The sequence below is a fragment of the Anas platyrhynchos genome, chromosome 1 (assembly GCF_047663525.1).
Source record: "Anas platyrhynchos isolate ZD024472 breed Pekin duck chromosome 1, IASCAAS_PekinDuck_T2T, whole genome shotgun sequence".
Lineage (NCBI taxonomy): Eukaryota > Metazoa > Chordata > Aves > Anseriformes > Anatidae > Anas > Anas platyrhynchos.
The window spans coordinates 204,451,963-204,470,544 of NC_092587.1; the positions used below are offsets into that span (position 1 = coordinate 204,451,963).

Sequence of the window (18,582 nt, forward strand, 5' to 3'; positions counted from 1 at the left end):
AAGATCTAAAGAGCCCAGGGAGACAGGAATATTATGCTGCAAATGTAAAAAGCTCTGTGTATGTTATGATGGGTACTAGGGAAAAACAAGGAAGGTGGGACTGTAAAAAAAAACATCAACAGGATGGTGGGGTCTGAAATCAAATATTTTGCTTACCCCAGGCCTGAAAAAGCTCTTGGCTCTGCTGCTTCAGGGTGGAAGGGGAGCTGTGGTGCAGAGACTTAAGGATCTGTTCTGCAAGGGGCAGATCCCAGGAGCTAAATCCCACTAATCCAAAGGCAGAGCCTTAAGACGCCATCCCTACAATTACTGAGTTAGATATGAATAAGTCCTTGCACTGAGGCAGTTCGGAGTGAGGCAGCCTTGGAGTTCTGCAAGACCTTCACCGAGGTCCAAAGATCTTGGGGTGATGCACCCCGATTCATGAAACCCTGGAGGAGAAGGATGGTCCTCACCAAAGGGAGCACAGGAAGATTTTGAGACTGCCAGAGGGTCCCAGAGCACCAGCTGGGGTGTCCTGTGAAAATCCCAGCCTGAAGGAGGTGGGCACTTGCACGGAGGCCCACCATGCATCACCTCTCCCTGGGGAAGGATCCATGTCCCAGGAGATCCATCACCACCAGTGAGATGTTGCTCTGCTGGTGGGTGGCTTTTCCTGGAGGGCTCTCTCCATAAAGGACCTGCGGGTATATTTATAGCACACTCAGCCCCAGTGGATGAAGATCCAGGATAAAAATACTTCTCTGGTAATGAACAGGTAAGCTGGTAAGGGGGCTGCTGCTTTTAGAGCACAAACTTGTTTGGATCAGCAAATTTTCTCAGCCATGGGATGATGTTATTGATGGTGGAGGAGCTGCTGTGGGTTTGGGATTTCTGTGCCTGGCTGTGAGGGGTGGGTCCTTTACTCCCCAAAACGTATGGCTCTTAGTCTTTAATAACAAATATTTTACACCAAGCTTGAATACAAAGCTTCTGCCATGGCAGTTGTTTAACAGTTCTTAGCTAAATTCCAATCATAATATTGCTTTTACCTCGTTTTGTGGCTACCTGGTTTTCCACCTTTCCATCTGCCAGGTTTAAAAGACACTGGCAAATGAGATAAGTTTGACCTTGAAAAACCTTTTCATAAAGTTTTAAAATCATATGCATTTACATATACAACTCTAAGTACCTGCATATATGGGCCAGTACCTGTTTGTGTGCATGTGTTTATGTGTATATGGGCTTTGGTTCATTTTCACAGCTCACTGAGGTTTTGGGAGTGGCAGAAGTTGCTGGCTCAGTGCATTTTATCTGTTTGTGCTCTTATTTATGTGTTTTTCTATGTGGTTTGGGATTTATCTTCCGAAGAACTTCAAAAATGCTGTACGCATAGGTTGCATTTTTTGCTGCAAACAGAGTCACTCTTCACTGGCTCGTTTCAAAATATATTGCAAAACTTTAAAAAATGTTAATATAGGTGTGCATTTTAGGACCACAGGGAGTTTAACTGGCAATTGGTAGGGTTTTCTGTGTGGTACAATGGTTTTTGTGGTGCACATCCATGGGGCTATGCAGGTTTTTGGCACCCCATACACTTGCACCTTGAGAGCTGTTGTATAATTTGGGCTGATTCAGCTCTACCTACATGCACCGAGCAAATACGTACACAGGAAGGCAAATGTAATCTGCTTTTCTTCCAGCAGCTGGTAATGCACTGCTTGGCTTCCTGACGAGCTCAGCTTCAGTCTCCCTGCCTGTAAAACAATGTCATTTCTCCTACCGTGTCCTAACAGCTTGCTCTGGGTGCTGTCGAGGCACATTAAGTTGCAGACGTTCAACACTGGAAATTCATTCAAGACGTTTTTCCACGCTCTCTGGTGGCTGCTGTTGGGAATAATCGCAGTTTCCCCTCCGGTGCATTGTTCCATTTTTAAAATTGGACTGCTCGGACCCTGGGACTGTGATCCCTTCTTCTCCAAAGCCTTTCCCCATGCGGCTGCCAGGTTAGCGGTGGAACGAATAAGCAAAGACCCTTCGCTAGACCTTGGCCAGAGATTGGATTATGTGGTCCTGCAAGAAGATTGTGAGACATCAAAAGCTCTGGTTAGATTCATTGACTTTGGAAAATTTTCCTCAGCTTTCGTAGGCCCTCTGAACCCTGGCTTCTGTGAGGTGGCTACTCTTTTAGGGGAAAACTGGAATAAAACCATCTTCTCATGGACGTGCATCAATTATAAACTGGATTCCACCACCCATCACCCTGCATTTGCCAGGACCCTGCCCTCTCCAACCCAAGTTTTGTTTACAATCATGAAATACTTTAACTGGGCTCACGTTGGCATCATTGCTTCCAACCAGGATGTTTGGATGGACACAGCCAACAAGTTAGCAAGTGCACTCAGGAACGAGGGGCTTCCTGTAGGCATTGTTACAGCCATGGGTAAAGGAGAAAAAGGCATTGAAGACACTTGGAACAAGATCAAAAAAGTTGGTGGCATTAAAAGTAAGTGCTTTGAGTGCTTTGAGTCTCACTCCTTTTCTTTTTACTTTTTTTTTTTATTTTTATTTTTTTTTCTCCAGGGTATGGCCTGCATTGTTATCCATGAACATAACCTAGAGAATGAAATTCTGAAGTTATTTAAGTCAAGCAGAATTTTATCTCTGACCTTAACAGAGCCAGGGTTTCATGTGAAAGAATGCTGGGCATTTTGTATGTGAAGGAGATAGAATAAAATTGTAGTCTACAGCATCTAAGTCTGTGTCCAGCTCGTGTGAAAAGACAGTGTTTAGTTGAGATGGGTGTCTCAGCTTGACCCTATCAAGTGTAAAGAGGGGTTTGTAGGAAGGTTTTGTATTGTTGGTGTTTTGAATTATCAGAAATCTCATGCTTTGGAAATGCTGTGTCCTTGCTACCTGGGTTCAGTGAGTTTTTGGGGGTGAAATCCAGTGTTATACACCGCATACTAAAGCAACAGAAGCATCCCTGCTGGTGTACAATGCATGTAGTAATGAATGCTCTGTTTTATCTTAAGAAAATGGGTAAAAGCCTTGTTGTCCTGGTTCAAAGCCTTTCAGGAAGTCTGTGACACAGCTCTGATACTGGATGTATCTTTGCAATCAGCACTGCAAATCCAGCTGAGGATGCATTTTAAATAAAATTTGCTTTTTAGGCTAAAGGCTAACAAACAAGGGTAGGAAGGTGGTGTATAACTTGATTTTTATCAGTGCTCAGCTCTATGATGGAGAGCAAAACCAGCTTGGGTGGGTTCATCTCATCTCCATCACTACTCTGTTTGAGCTAGAGATGATGGGCTGCTTCCATTAACAAAGAACCGGTCCCTTCTCAAACACGATTCATCTGGCCAGCTTAAGCTCCCTGCTATATATAGTACGTGATAAATCACTGCCTAGAAGTACCTGCTTGTTTCCTGTAATTCAAATACCTGAAAAAAATGCCCTTGTTCACTTCAGTTCCTCATTTGTCAGGAATACTTTCTTTCCTAAGGAGTGTCCAACCAAAATCTCTATAGCTGGTGATGGGATGAATGGGTGCAAGTTGGGCACTGCTGATGACTGTGTGGTGTCCTTCAGCTCAAGGCACATGAAGGGAAAGCTCACGGCTCAGTTAATGACAGCATAGGATCATGATTACCCTCCTGTTTTATTTTGAAAAGCCCAAATGGATTAATAACTCTGTGGTCCTTGTGTTTCAGTTATACTTCTGTGCATGCATTCTGTGCTCATTGGAGGGGAGGAACAGGCCACCTTGCTCACAAAAGCTCAGGAAATGGGACTAACAGATGGAAGATACGTCCTCATTCCATACGACACTTTACTTTACAGTCTTCCTTACCAAAATATCTCATTCTATGCCCTCGACAATGACACCAAGCTCCAGGAAGCATATGATGCTGTGCTGACTATTACACTGGAATCTGGGAACAGGACTTTTTATGATGCATTCAGGGAAGCTAAAGAAAATGGTGAAATAGCCAGGGAGCTGGAAGCTACACAGGTAAATATTCTTTTTCTCGAGCTTTTCCGGGACATGGTAACAGGACATGTAGTTCAAACAATACTTACAGAGAAAGGACAGGAGAGAGACCGTGTGCTTGCATTTTGAGAAAAATATGGTGAAGGTTGGGTGTTGTCTGCATTTGTTTGGAAAAGGTATTTCTCCTGATTGTCTGGCAATCAAAGTCAGTTCAACTGCAGAGCTGTGATGGGAATTCAAGAGAAATGGGCTCTCAGATTTGGTTTAACTTAGTTAACTGCAGTAAACCCAAGCTAAAGTGGTCTCTCTTCAGGTGGATAAAGTCTGTGACCCCAGCTTAAAGCACCAAAATAAGATTCCCACATCTGATAATTTTTTGAGGGGCTGCAACAAACCAAATACTGGATGCTTCTAGGTGGAAGTGCTGATTATTATTGCTGCCTCGTGCTTCTTAGCACTTCAGTCAAAGTTGTTCTTTCAAACATGCCAGAACAATTATCTCAAAGTCTATCTAAAAAAAAAACAAACAAAAACCAAACCAAACCAAACCCCACAGTCAAGTTCTACCTTTTAGACATTAGAATTGGAGAATCTGTTGTGCTGGTGAGGAGATGCAGAATTCAGCTGCACTAATCTTCAAATCTCACTAGGATCTTCCAAAAATTTAAGCACTTTTAAGGCACAATTTATCAGATCTGCATGGGTGTCTACTTTAGAAAGTAGGAATCATGTCTTAAGCATCCATATCTTTTCCTTCACTGCAATGAGAGCCCAGGGTAACTATACTGAGTGTAGGATTCTTCACTGTAGGTGTCTACATCTGGTCAACAAATCCCTCCATAGACATCAAATTCTGTAGTTCCCAGCAGCACTTCTCATTTTATAATGAGTGTATTGGCTATAATCTCTCTTCAACTACCAACTGTGAATGATCATATGTCTACAAAAACAACCATTTTTGGGGGGAGAGGGAAAGGTACAGACTCTTAAATCAAGTCTGGCACAGAGGGGAGCAATGAAAAAGGCTTTGGTACCCCAGAGGACAGATTTTCTCTGGCAGTGAATTCTATGTCTTAGGAATAATCAATGCTTTGACAGAGAGGACTGATAACCTGAGTATGACATTTTTCCTAGCTGGGTAGGGAGCCGAGTCTCTTGCTGTGATCTTTTATTTGTGGAAGATGTTTTAGCTCAATCCTTTGAGGCTGGCTGTCATAAAAAGCCAGCTGAACGTCAGGCTCATAGTCTTGCCTCTTCCCATAAAGTAATTTTACTTGATTTTAAAAATATTTTGAAAGTGTATTTTGGGAAGCAACTGTAAGAAATATTCACATATGTTTTTGACAGAGCTACCTTCAATCTAAGATTCTTCAAACCCATTTTTCTGTGAGCCTTAATGCTCATGGGTTCAAGTACCTCCCTTTAGCATTTTTAATACTTCAGATGTCCAAAAGTTTTCAAGATCTTATACCTAGACTTAATGTTGAATGGAAAACAAAGTTATTCAAGTCCTCTAATATATCCTCCTAGATCCAGCTATCAGTCTGAATTTGCACAGGTCTGTGACAAACCTGGAGAACAAAACCTATTGTCTCAATTCTTGAGTTTACGGATAAGCCAGAGGGACATCTTCTGATGTCGATGTTAAACCAGAAGTTGGCAGCAGTATGTCCTGACCAGAATTTTATCTGTAATTTCAGGTTTCTCCACTCTTTGGGACAATCTATGATGCCATTTACTTCATGGCAATGGCTATAAGCAGTGCTCGGAAAAAAGGAGCCTGGGTCTCAGGAGTTAACATAACAGAACACACGAAAAACGTCAGTTTCCCTGGATTTAGCCAGTGGTTAGAGACAGACAGCTGTGGGAAGTGGCTGAGCAACTATGTCGTACTGGACACAGATGGTCATGGGAGCCAACTCTTCCCAACCCACTTGCTGGACATGTCTTTAGAGGATGTGACATCCCTCGGCCAGGACATCCACTTTCCCAGTGGAGCCCCTCCCAAAGCAGACTGCAGCTGTTGGTTCGATCCAGACGTTCTCTGCACTGGAGGTAAGAAAAACAAAATACTGTGGTCAAATGTCATCAGACCTACCCTTCTTATTTATTTCATCTTTTTTCTTACTCTGTGTAATTATCTACTAAGTTAGATTTCCCCAAAGAGAAAAGACCAAACCCAAGAAATTCCCATGAAGATGACTGGTCTTCACTCTACTTGTAGTGGGAGTCCTGTGCAGAGATCCTACATTTATCCACAAGATTCTCTTACTGGTTTTTCAGATCAATAATGTTGTTGCCACTTTTGGGTTCTGGAAAGAGTTTTCCAGGTCTAACAGTCAACATCTGCAAGTAATATATGCTAGATAGCAAACAATATATGCCAGTGGCTCCACCCAGCAAAGTGTCCCTGTCCTTTTGAGGGACAGGGAACTAAGAGGATTTGTGCTGAAGACATTGTTCTTAGGCTGCACATGCTCTCACCATCAGCTCCCACCATCAGCCCTGGTAAACCCCAGCCTCTAAAGAGTTAGGTATGTGGTGTTAAGGCTCATCAGAGCTCATCAAGAAAAGAAAATAATCATTACTCAAAGTGTTGGAGTAGACAAATGAAGTGGTCATTGAAGACTTAAGAAGACTGAAGAAATATTTTCCAGGGTTTGCTAGACTGAACACCGGTTGCACTTACTGTTTTTAACTTGAGGCAACTGCTCTGCAGTTTTAAAGTCAACAGGGAAACCTAATTCTCAGGGTAGGATACTTAGCTTCCACTTGACATATTTGTTTATAATAATACACGTTTATTCCTACTGTTCTGGGATATGACTTAAATAGACAAACTTAACCACTTCTACAGAATATTTCATTCAGCAGCTGAGGAAAGCACTCCCCTTGGCTCAGTTGTAGCTGATTTAAGTCAGAGTAGCTCCATGGAGATTGGAGATATACTGATCTTAGAGCAGCCGACAAGTATATATAATCTCGCCATATATCTAATTCTTCATTGTCACTAGGAACAGCACAGCAATTCAGCATCCCATTGCAGTCTACAGAAAGATCCCACTGATTTTTAGAGAGATCAGGTTTTATGTTCCCACCTTTACAAAAGCATAAAAGCATTTGTCAGGGAAGTGGCAATTTATTATTATTACTAATATTTCAGAGACTGGATTTTATGACTGGAACTAAACCTAGGCCTCAGTCTGGATTTTGTATGGAGTTAGGGGTAGAAGAGGTGTGGATGTGAAGCTTCCAAGGTGCTGAGAGAGGGAGAGAAGGGTCTGGAGATCCCCAAGGAGGAGCCCCCAGCCCCTCTCTGGGCAGCCTGTGCCAGGGCTCTGGCACCCGCCCAGCCCAGCAGTGCTTCCTGAGGGGCAGAGGGCACCTCCTGGGCGCCAAGCTGGGCCCAGGGCCTCTTTGGCTCTCCCCAGGGTGCCAAACCCTTTGATCTCTCCAGGAGCTGGCTCCCACACCCACGGTCTCTCACCTGGCAGCAGGCTCTCAGACCCCTTATCTTACTCACTGATTAGACTGACTTGATGTCTTCAAGCATCACACACAGGCAGAATAGAGAACACCCTCACCTAGGAAAAAAAAAAAAAAAAAAAAGGAATAGAAGGAGATAGTAGGACAGATTGTGATAAGCATGTGCAGTGTTTAGCCAAAAAAATGCACGTTTATGTGTGACCAGCATCCCATCCTCTCCATTACCCCATTCTTGAGCTTCAACCCATTCCCAGTGATTCCTTTTCCCCATTTTTATCCCTACCTCTATACATCCCAGAAGAAGTTTTACATACTCTCACCGTCCCTTTAATGAGTTCAACACAATCCCCCAAAGTCCCTTGAGTATGACTTAAATTTGCTCATTCCAGTGAGCCCATTTTAACCTTGTTTTCACTTCTAATGAGTTACAAAGTTCTGACTGAGTTTCCTCGAGGCTTTACATGGTGACACGAGCACTCTGCTCTTTGGTATTACCTCTGCTAACTCCTGTTACTTAAGGTTTGTATTTCTGGGTGCTTATTTTTCACTTCTTTTGTCCTTTTACTGCCTCTCATTCATCCCAGTGAATTTTGTGCTTCAACAAGGTCTCACTTAGCCTATCAGGTGCTGCTTCAGTGAAGGAAATGGGACTTAGGCATTTTTCAGTTGTGGAAGAGTCCTCACACCATGATGGGTTATAGGGAGCTATCTGAGGAAGCTTAGGAGACAGCACTGGTAAAATCAAAAACCAAAACAAACAAGAAACCACCACCAACAACAAAACCAAACAAAATAAACAACCAAACCAAACACAACTGGATGCAGAAGAGAACATCAGCAAACTCCACATTATTCCTACCACAATGTGGTCTGGCATACAGATTCTCTCTGAAATTGTTGGATGACCATGCAGGGATGTGAGATGGGATTTTCATACCCCTACACTGCACCATTATCTTGTCAGGAAGGCATTTGCTCCTTTGTGCAGCAAGAAACCCAACCCATGCCCCTGTGACTAAGTTATTCGAGGGTATTCTCTCTTCAGTAATAGGTTTCCCAGCAGATAACCACAGGTGCAGAGCACCAGGTGTCCTGCAAGTCTGCCTCTAGCTGATCCAGCCCCTCTTTTTTCATGGCTCTAGCCATGAAAGCAGAGTGACTTATATGCATAAGGACAATCAGGGACTGAGCCCTGGACTGAAACAGAAAATTAGTACAAATCTACCAGGAAAAATTCAACTAAAATGTTTTGTCTGCCCCTGGAAAATATGCAATTTTTCAAAAATTCCTGCAGCTTTCACTGGGAAGCTCCATGTCTCACAAAATGCCCTAAGACTTAGGTGCAAGAGAGACTTAGAGTCATGAACTTTTTATCAACCCAAATTTCTGCATGCTTGTTTGTGTTAGAGGATCTCTGAACACAGAGAGAATAAAGTAAATATAAATCAAAGATAGAAGAGGCAGAGGCAGCAAGCTCTTCCCGCTGGAATTGAGCTCATCCATTCATGTCAGTTTTCCTTAGCTCCCTAGCAAATAAACTCATGAGCAAACCATCTCCAGTACATTCTGTCAATGGGCCCATTGAGACATCAACCTCGTCTCCCTGCTCTTCTGCTCTTTTCAGCATTAGACATCAGTAGCAGGGAATGAAAAATCCCAGATGGACTGGTGACTCACACTGGCAGTCAGTTTGGTACCACATGATAAAGCTTCTTCAGTGTTTCGGTTCCTGGAGAGAAGAGGGTCAAATGTTCAGAAGTTATGAACTTTGTAGAAGCTGTCTGTACGACTTAATTCTTGTCTGTGAGTCCAGTTATTTACTATTTTTCCCACTGATTCAGGACTCTGTATCTCATTAAAAAAAAAAAAAAAAAAAAAGGAGAAAAATGTGCATGCATGTAAGTAAAAAATTAAAGTAGTTTCATGCAAATGCAGTCAGCAGTTGTGTATTCACAAATTAGCATTAAATAAGAATCGTTTTCTAGCATCTTTCTAGCTTAATATTTGACTCTGTAGTCTGAAGGCGTTATATTGGTAATTTTAATATTATTGCCTAAATCAAATTATTTTTCTTATTTATTCTAATTATTTGAATATCATTCCAATTCTTAATTATTATTCTAATTAATCAATTTTCTAATCCACTGATTTTCCCCCTCTCTTTGCACAGGGATTGAGCCTACAATCATGATTTTGGGAGCAATGCTGGTATTTGCCCTGGTGCTTTGTGCTGCGGGCCTAGCTTATCTTATCAGGTGAGAATTGCAGCACATATTTGATTTAGAGCTAATTTTACCTTCTGTGGGAGGCTTGCCAGCAGCTTGGGCCATGTGTTGCAGGTTTGGTTGTGGTCTCTGCCCTCCAGCCAAATGTCTCTTCATTTTATTAAGTGATTGAGGCTTGGGTGGTGTGATCATTGGTTCTGTAGTCTGGGGTGGAGCCATTTCACACTTAATCCAGTCCAGCTTTAGAAGAAGATTGTAGTTTGCTGCAGGAAGGATTAACTGGATGACGTCTCTGAAGCATTACAAAGATGAGTATCTCTTTAGAAGTGCAAAGTATGCCCTACAAATCAACAACAGGAATCTGCTTTGAGAACTTCAGGGTGGAGACCAAGAGGGCTGCCATTTTAAATGTCTTTTTTCTTACTCCAGATCGTTCTTTTCTGCATTTCTGTCTCCTATGTGATTTACCTACCTAGCACATAGGCTGACCCTCTTCCTTTTTTCCATGCACTGGAAAGAAAGAGAGAGAGACTCTCTCTGGAAAGGGTTTGGAGCAATGAACTAGAACACCTCTTTATTGTCAAGCCAATTTATTCCTTGCTATGAGCTGGAGTCCAGGTCCCTGGTCACTCACATTGCATATACATTGTTCTGGGCATAGGATTTGCTCTGGAGCAAAACAATAGTCTGATGAGGAAGATACAGCTTCCACCAATTGTACAAACCACACTTCTCTCCCAACTATATATCCAAGGTGGATACGAGCCGACATGAACTTTGGTGGCTTGATCTTTGTGAAGACAGCATAGCCACAATCTAATGTACTCTTCTACTCCAAACTCTCCCCTGGAGGAATCTGTCTGTCATTGGTGACACCTACATGGTACAGGACTGAAATTAGAAGGCATATTTATCCAGCAGCAATGGGTTCAGCAGAGCAGGGCTCCTGGAATTTCCCATCCAGCTCAGCCTGTCAGATCATCCTCAAACGTGTTCTCTCCCCACTTCTGAATCATCCCTCCAAACCCATATGATATAAGGCCACCCAGCAAGCAACACCTCAAACAGCACCCCTGTTTATGACACACAGCTGCTTCTAATACTTGATAATTGCAGGCACTGAGGAGGTGGCCTCCATCCACCCACATCTTAAAGCCCTGCTCTATGCCTTGGCCACCAGTCTCTATGATTACACAAATAAAAGACATTTTTTTTCTGCCTCTTCTACGTGAAAGCTGTTCCACAAGTACCAGACTGTGCCTGGGAAGGCTTAGTCGTAAAGTAAAGATGTATGGCCATCTGCAGGGGAAAAGAGAGAAAAAAAATAAAGTCTAGTGTGACTCAGACAATGATTTATGTTAGGGCAGGGCACGTCTGGAACTAAATTTAAACCACAGCGTGGACTGAGTTCAGATGTGGGAGCACTGGTCTAAGCTCTGCCAGGGATCAGCTGCATGACCTTAAATGAGTCACTCCACTCTCCACGCTTCGCTTTCAGCAGCAGGGTGCTTTCCTCCATGCCTGGGGGAGAGGATGTGCATGATCGAGCAGGGTTTTCTGCAGGGCAGGTGAAGGGTACATGAGTGATGAGCTTTTTGCATGGAGCTGACTTGGGTGGCTAGGGACAAAGTGGTTAGAGAATGATGATAATCAATCAGCCAAGGTGATGTGGACATATGGATGAGGCTCCCTCTGAACTCCAAAGACCTGTGCTGTTCTGAAATGCCCAGAGTGGTACATGCAATGAAAAATTAAATCATGGTGATCTGCAGATATATTGCAAAATGAGTCCTTCCACAACATGGTTAGTAAAAGGAGTCTTACTGCCAACAGGATCAAATATGTTTTTTGAGGATCTCATCAGGAAACGTTTTAGTTGTCTTAGCAGGCAATCAAACATGAACTTAGTCTTACCAGATGACCAGACATCTGCTGGAGTGTAAACAAAATACTTGAAAAAAAAAAAAAAAAGTAATAATGGGGGCAATTGAGAGCTTTCATTTCCCTTTTCTGTACTTGTCTGATGAATTTTTGACTGTCTCATAGACAGTATGTTCGTGCTCAGTGTTAGACCTTGGCATTCATTGAAAGAGTGGTGTGTGACTTCTATCTCTTTCCTGAGTCCACAAAATGTCCAAATGCTGTCATGTCCGAGTGTCAGATGAATCCCAGCTGAAAACTACCCATGAAAATCTGGAATGTTTCATATTAATTTGTGCAAGACTGTCTGAACTAGCCCATGAACGTGTTGTCCTTGCTAGTGCATCCTTTCCTGCTATGTCAATTTTAGAGAAGCTGGGCAAGTAGCAGGCAACATATTTTTTTTCTGACAAGTACATTGAATTTCCTATCTCCCCTGAGGCAATTCTGCAAATCTGGTAGTCTTTCCAGGAGTCCAGAGTCATCCCTTGGAAAACAAGCAGCAGCATCCCTGGGAGATGCCAGAAGAACATTTGTCCTGTGCTGCACAGTATGCGATAGACATCCCATCTGGCTCAGATCCTGGAAGTAGATCTGAATCAGCACAGTCTTCTGCTTGATATAATCACTCATGGCCAAGAAGAAGAGCACTGGCTCAGCACTATTGCTTCCAAGACCTCCACGCTGCATTGCCACGTACAACAAACCTCTCATCCCTTGCAGCCTTTCCCTCTCTTAGGAGTTTGCAGTCATTACAAGGAGGTAGCTTGCTGTGGGGTTCGTACTGCACCATGCTACAATATTCATCTAGCATGCTTGGATGGTGACTGTTGTCCAGGCTGCTTTTATAAATTACCAAAGGTTCAGCCCTAAGAAAGGCTGGTGTGCCTGAAAGCTGGTTTGTTTTTTCACCAGAAAGGCTGGTCTGATAAATTCTGCTATTCTCCCTAGTACAGAACGGCTGGGGATATGAAAAAGAAATGCAAGCAGCACAAAGTATGCAATTACATACATCTCCAGTTCATATTTGTAAGTAGATTAACTCAAAGCCTCTATTTGTGCTGAGACCCTCTGAGATTAAAGATTTTGCTGCTTGTGAATTGGTAACCCTTGCTGTTTGACTCAGAGGATTTCAGTCCAAGTCAGGACATCTTGGCTTGTCTTCTGCTTTTACCCACGTCCAGCACTTTCCTAATACTGCAGTGAAGCCAGACATAGGGGATTCAGTGTCAGAAACTACTTACCTGGCTAAAAGTGGTAACTGTGGCTCTCTCAATCTCCCAGGCACAGCATCCTGAACAGCCAGTTATTCAGGGGGCCTAACAAGATAATACTGACCCTGGATGACCTTATCTTTATCAACCCAGAGCTACATAAAAAGGTAAGTCTGTCCATTCATGCAGTTAATCCTGTGGGACCCTCAAAGACAGGTTTGCTGCATGGCATTTCCATACCCATGTAGCTGTGGGAAGATCCTTCACTTCCCCATACCTCATTTCCTCCTGCACATCAAATATTTTCCCATATGCTGAGTGGTTTTGAGTCTCAGGTTAGATGCACTCACAATGTTAGAGCTGTTAGAATGTTAGAGGTTGGAAAAGCCCTCCAAGATCATCTGGTCCAACCACCCCCCTACCACCAATGTCACCCCCAAGCCCTGTCCCCAAGCACCACGTCCAACCTCTCCTTGAACACCCCCAGGGACGGGGACTCCCCCACCTCCCTGGGCAACCTGTCCCAAGGCCTGACCGCTCTTGCTGAGCAGAAATGTCTCCTCATTGCCAACCTGAGCCTCCCCTGGCACAACTTGAGGCCATTCCCTCTGGTCCTATCACTAGTTATGGACTGCTGCAGGGCAATCCCATTGCTTAAATTGATGGCATGTATATACTGGGCAGAGCTGGGACGGAGGATCACATCCAGAGGTGTGAACTGTCCTGCATCTGCTTTCTTTGCCTTTCAGAGGCTGACCTTGGACAGCCTGACTGATGCAAACAGCGTAGCAGCCGAAACCAGAAGCCAGAAGTCTCCAACCCGCTCCTTTTCCTTGAAAAGCACAGCTGCCACCCACGAAACCTCCAACGTGGCTTTGTATGAGGTAGGTATGGACACCATACAGCCTCCCACCACTTTGGGTCACCGAGCTGCTTAGGTGGGGAAAATCTTGGGCAGCAGTACTGTAGATCCTGGGATGCTAGTACTGCTGATGGCCCCAGAGGGTGAAAACAGAATAAAATGAAATAAAATTAATAATAAAATAAAATAAAATAAAATAAAATAAAATAAAATAAAATAAAATAAAATAAAGTAAAATAAAATAAAATAAAATAAAATAAAATAAAATAAAATAAAATAAAATAAAATAAAATAAAATAAAATAAAATAAAATAAAATAAATTATTTCAAAAAATACAACTTTTTGATAAATGGCATGGCAATTCTTCTTGTAAAGAGACAAAGAAAACTAGATTATTGAGGCCAGAGAATCTGTAGAGGGTTACTTTCTCTTTTAATCAATGTATCATTGTTTATTAGATACTAATAATACTAATTTAATAATTTATATTGTTTATTAGATACTAATAGGTACGTCCAGCTATGAAGTTCTGTGCTAGGTAAAGGTCCTGCCTCAACCCCATTTTTGTAGGGTTTCCTGTGGATTCTCACTTGGGTGAAATATAGAAAGAACCTACTGCCAAGGATGTTGAAAATCCCCAACTACTTTTAGACTCAAGGGTCTGGAATTTGGACCTAGGTCTCAGTGTTAGTCGTTGTTCAGAGACTTGCTCTGTCATTCACCCACCTGTATTGTGGACAGGGTGACTGGGTGTGGCTGAAAAAATTTGAGACGGGAGCAATTCACCATCTGCGGCAAAGCTCCACCAGCATCCTGAGGAAGGTAGGAACACGGGCTGAGTGGGGACGCGGAGGGAAGGTTGTCTGGGGGCCTTTGCATCAGCAGGGAATTTTTATTCTCCTGTTTATACCCATTGAAACACACTTCCTGGCTTTCAGTAATTCTTGCCTGATTAAACCTGGGAGAAATGACCATGCGGGATTGCATCTGACAAACCTTCCAGGGACCGATGTGTCCCAGCCCATCCTGGGCATCGTACTTCAGAGCTGGTGCAAGACTAAATGTACGAGTTCTCTAAACAAAGTTGTCTGCAAAGACAGAGTGGTTTGGGGGAAACCACCCTTTTTTGTATGAGGGCAGGGTAATGCACTGCTAGCTATTTTTATGTGCTGCTTGTTGACTGTCTAGCAGTTTGGCACAGACATAGCTGTGCATTTCTCTGGGATTTGGTTTGTATTTCCAGCTAAGACTCCCTTCAAAAGTTTAGTTTTCTATCCTATTATTATTAACTGACAAGCAAACACACTTATTTTCCATATTCAAGGCCATAAGATGTTGGCAGTTACTGCTAACAAATGAATGGCATTATTATGCATAGAAATATAACAAATTTACCAGGGTACTTAGCCAAAACCACTGTTGATGGGTGACTTTGGATACTCCAGGCATGGTATTGCTTTCTAGATCAAACCAGAGCTGAAGCAAGGCCCCACATGCTGAACTCGGCTTACACCACCTAAACCATTTAGTCCTGGTGAAAAATCCAGTCCAGCTTGTCTGAAGAAAAACACGTTGCTGCTCAGTTTGTCTTTGATATCTTACTTTGGTTGTCTTAATGGTTAGACTAAGATGAGCAAAGCTTAAAAAAAAGTGTAGGACAGATGAATGTAAGCAGCAAAGATAGTGTTTTCTTCCCCATTCTTGTGTGAAAGGTTGTTTGGAAAGACAGGAATGGTAAGGGCATCTGATGATGCTGAGCAGATGTCTGGCTGACTTGGTCTCCTGTGATTCACTGTCTTGTTTCAGATGAAAGATTTGCGTCACGAAAATGTGAATCTGTTCCTGGGCTTTTTCTCTGACTGTGGCATCTTTGCCATAGTGACAGAGTACTGCTCCCGAGGAAGCCTGGAAGACCTACTGAGAAATGAAGATATGAAGCTGGATTGGATGTTCAAGTCCTCCCTCCTGATGGATCTAATTAAAGTAAATCCATTGCTCCTGCTGAGGCCTGACCAGCATGTGATTTTTAGATTGACATAGCTATTTCCTCCAGGACTGTGAGATTTTAAGAGTAATGTAGGGAAAAACAATGTGACTGTAATTATTCTGGTATACATGGGTTTTTAGTAGAGACCTCTTACTCCCGTTCTGTTACCATCTGAGAAATACTGTTTAGAGTAATAGGACTACATCCTCAACAGCAGGCTGAGAGGTTAAAACCACACATCAAACTGGAACTGACCACCTAGAACAGTGAATTTGGTGGCAAAATCCTACTTTCCAGAGGCCTTTTCCTGTCATAAATCAGAAATGGTTCCAGCACAGAACCAAACCATAGGCATCCTCTGCTACAGGGTGGATGCATCTGTGGTCACTTTGCAAGTGTTCACACACTTCCAGTCGTGTCCTGTGTGTTTTTATCCCATAATCATGAATTAGGAGTCCGGGGTAGATGGCTTGAAGAGGGTATACTTCCAGAAACCCACCTTCTGCTCCTCCTTTGAGGAGGAGGAGGATGCCAGGGCATCCAGCTCTCACCACCTCTGTATCTTCCCTTCATTTAACCATTTGGTACCACTTGTGTCCACCTTCATAACCTCATCCAAAAGTACAGTTTCTGAGTGCAATAAGTCCTAAGGCTACAAAGAAGGAGGCATCTGACTCCTAATGGTGCTAGTCTTTTTCAGTATTACTTTAGGGTGCAGCCAAATTATTGTTCCTAAGCAATTTCTAAACTTCTCCCCTAGTTTCCTAGGCTGATTAACACTGGTTGTGTAGTTTGGAGCCTTCTGGATGATGATATTTTAATTGACTTCTGCATTTGGCATGGAGTCAGTGCTGTATTTGGTGCCCTCCAAGGTGTCTTAGTGCCTCTGATGGATAATATAGTCTCAAAGAACAGTCTCAATCTTTTCTGTATTTTATAGGGAATTAGGTATTTGCACCACCGAGATTTTGCCCATGGACGTCTGAAGTCTCGTAACTGTGTTGTGGACGGACGGTTTGTGCTGAAGATCACTGACTATGGTTATAACGAGCTCTTAGAAGCACAGAAATGCCCTTATATTCAGCCACCCCCTGAAGGTAGGTGCCCTAAGGAAATATTTGGGGGAAATATTGATCCATTGATTTATCAGCCAATGGCCACATGAGGATTTACATCTCACAACATCCAGGTACCAGTATACAATGAATTGCTATAGAAAAGAACATGCAAAGTTTTTCAGACATCCCAAAGGCTTATAGCAGAGTGTCATGGTAATGGAAAGAGATTTTGTTGTAAGTAGTGACAGAGCTCAAGCTTTTTGTAGTTGGGGAAGGGTTTAAGTACACCTCAAATCTGAAGCAATTCTGAATTTCTCCGACTGGTGGAATTGGCTTCACGTTCTTAGCTCCAACCCCATCTTTGAAGTTTTATGTTAAGCCAAATCAAAAGAGATAAAAAGAGCCTTTTTTAAAACAAAACAAAACAAGACAAAACAAACAAACAAACAAAAAAAAAAAACAACCAAAAAACTAATTTATCTGAAACAGTCTCTTTGAAATAGGTCCTTCACATGCCAGTCACCAAAGGCTGCCACATGACATTACCACCTCTTAGGGACAGCATCTCAAGGGACTGAGTTTGAAGATTTTGATGAGATTTCTTTCTGGGTGAAAAGAAATTGCCAGCACTCGTCTTGAATTCCTATTGTATCCCAGCTTATCCTAGAAAGCTGGTTTCAAGTGGCATGTAGTGCTTTGATCCCTCTATCACAGGATTTGGTTCCCATGCATTTCCAGTGTCTCAGATACGTAATCTGCCAGAAGACCCATCTTCTTCTCCCTTACTTTAATTATATATATTGCAGTAGCTGAAAATTTCTGTATTCCCATTGCCCACAGTGCACAGCTGCCAGGGTAACAATATCCCAGTTTGAAAAAAAATCATTTCCTGATAAGTCTGGGTATTTTTTTTCCAACTACGTCTTTCATCACTTGAAGTATAGGACTATAAAGACTGGTCATACTTCAGACTGCCACAAACTTCTGTGATGGAAACTGCTTTCATCTGAGAACTACATAAAATACTTTATTAACTCTTTCTTCATTGATAAACAACACCTGTAACAATGAATCCAAGCTTTAGCACCAGCATTTTGTCTGAGTGATGTTTTTTTAAACAAAAAAAAAATAATAGTTAAAGCTTCTGACACTGGTCAGATCACTTCTTATACAGAAGTTCAGGACTAGTGTTATGCAATGTAAATTATTGGTACAGCAGAATTTTTTTTTTTAAAGGTAGAGTGAAATTTGGAAAATTTTTCAACAGTATGGAAGTTTAGTATTTCTAACACATTGCAAGAAATAAAAGATTCAATAACCAATGAAATATGTTTCCACCTCTCCTCAAATGACTGAAATGAAGCATGCATTTAAATACGGGGAGAATCACTGCAATTAGCAAGTCTGAGCCCAAGTACAAGAAGTTTGATGCCCTTGATTTTTTTTCAGAATTGCTCTGGACAGCCCCTGAGTTGCTGAGGGACCCAGACATGCGCAGAAAAGGCACATTCAAAGGAGACATTTACAGCTTTGCAATTATCCTGCAAGAAGTGGTTGTTCGGGGCCCACCATACTGCACGTCAGACCTCTCAGCGGAAGGTAGGCCATGATTTCTGCTCAGTTTTAAGGCTTTACACAGAGCACTCACAAAAAGTCTGCTCAAGCCCCTTGGGTAAAATGTTGCTGTGAAAGTGATGTCTCAATCTCATGACTATTCTCAGTGAAAAAAAAAAAAAAAGTAAATTTTCAATAAAACATCCATAATGAACATCAAAATGTACACTTCTGATCTCAGCCTTGGTTTATGACTAATCTCTCCTGTTAGTGGGGTTGGGGCACTGGGTCACCGCCCT

General features: G+C 42.4%; 1 protein-coding gene and 1 long non-coding RNA gene across 4 annotated transcripts in view; one reads left to right on the top strand and one right to left on the bottom strand.

Annotated features, from left to right (window-relative positions):
• Positions 1-617: 617 nt before the first annotated feature.
• Positions 618-18,582, top strand: part of GUCY2F (guanylate cyclase 2F, retinal) — a 48,261-nt gene continuing 30,296 nt past the window's right edge. Inside the window, exons 1-11 of one of the 2 annotated variants that reach the window (XM_072032910.1) lie at positions 618-757; positions 1,683-2,485; positions 3,696-3,997; positions 5,677-6,031; positions 9,633-9,717; positions 12,892-12,988; positions 13,571-13,705; positions 14,426-14,506; positions 15,491-15,667; positions 16,612-16,768; positions 18,179-18,328. In XM_072032910.1, the coding sequence (XP_071889011.1) occupies positions 1,747-2,485; positions 3,696-3,997; positions 5,677-6,031; positions 9,633-9,717; positions 12,892-12,988; positions 13,571-13,705; positions 14,426-14,506; positions 15,491-15,667; positions 16,612-16,768; positions 18,179-18,328 (2,278 nt within the window). In that variant the 5' untranslated portion in view covers positions 618-757; positions 1,683-1,746. Of the gene's footprint in view, positions 758-1,682; positions 2,486-3,695; positions 3,998-5,676; positions 6,032-9,632; positions 9,718-12,891; positions 12,989-13,570; positions 13,706-14,425; positions 14,507-15,490; positions 15,668-16,611; positions 16,769-18,178; positions 18,329-18,582 lie in introns of those variants that run through there. The other variant, XM_072032911.1, reaches the window with a different exon arrangement.
• LOC140001385 (uncharacterized) lies at positions 4,601-10,721 on the bottom strand. 2 transcript variants are annotated; one of them, XR_011806586.1, is made up of 5 exons: positions 10,568-10,721; positions 9,759-9,950; positions 9,140-9,191; positions 7,500-7,560; positions 4,601-6,025 (listed from the first exon to the last, which is right to left on the bottom strand). It is a non-coding gene; the product is annotated as an uncharacterized lncRNA (long non-coding RNA). The 2 variants fall into 2 exon arrangements; XR_011806585.1 differs by having other exon boundaries at positions 9,759-10,027; positions 10,568-10,712.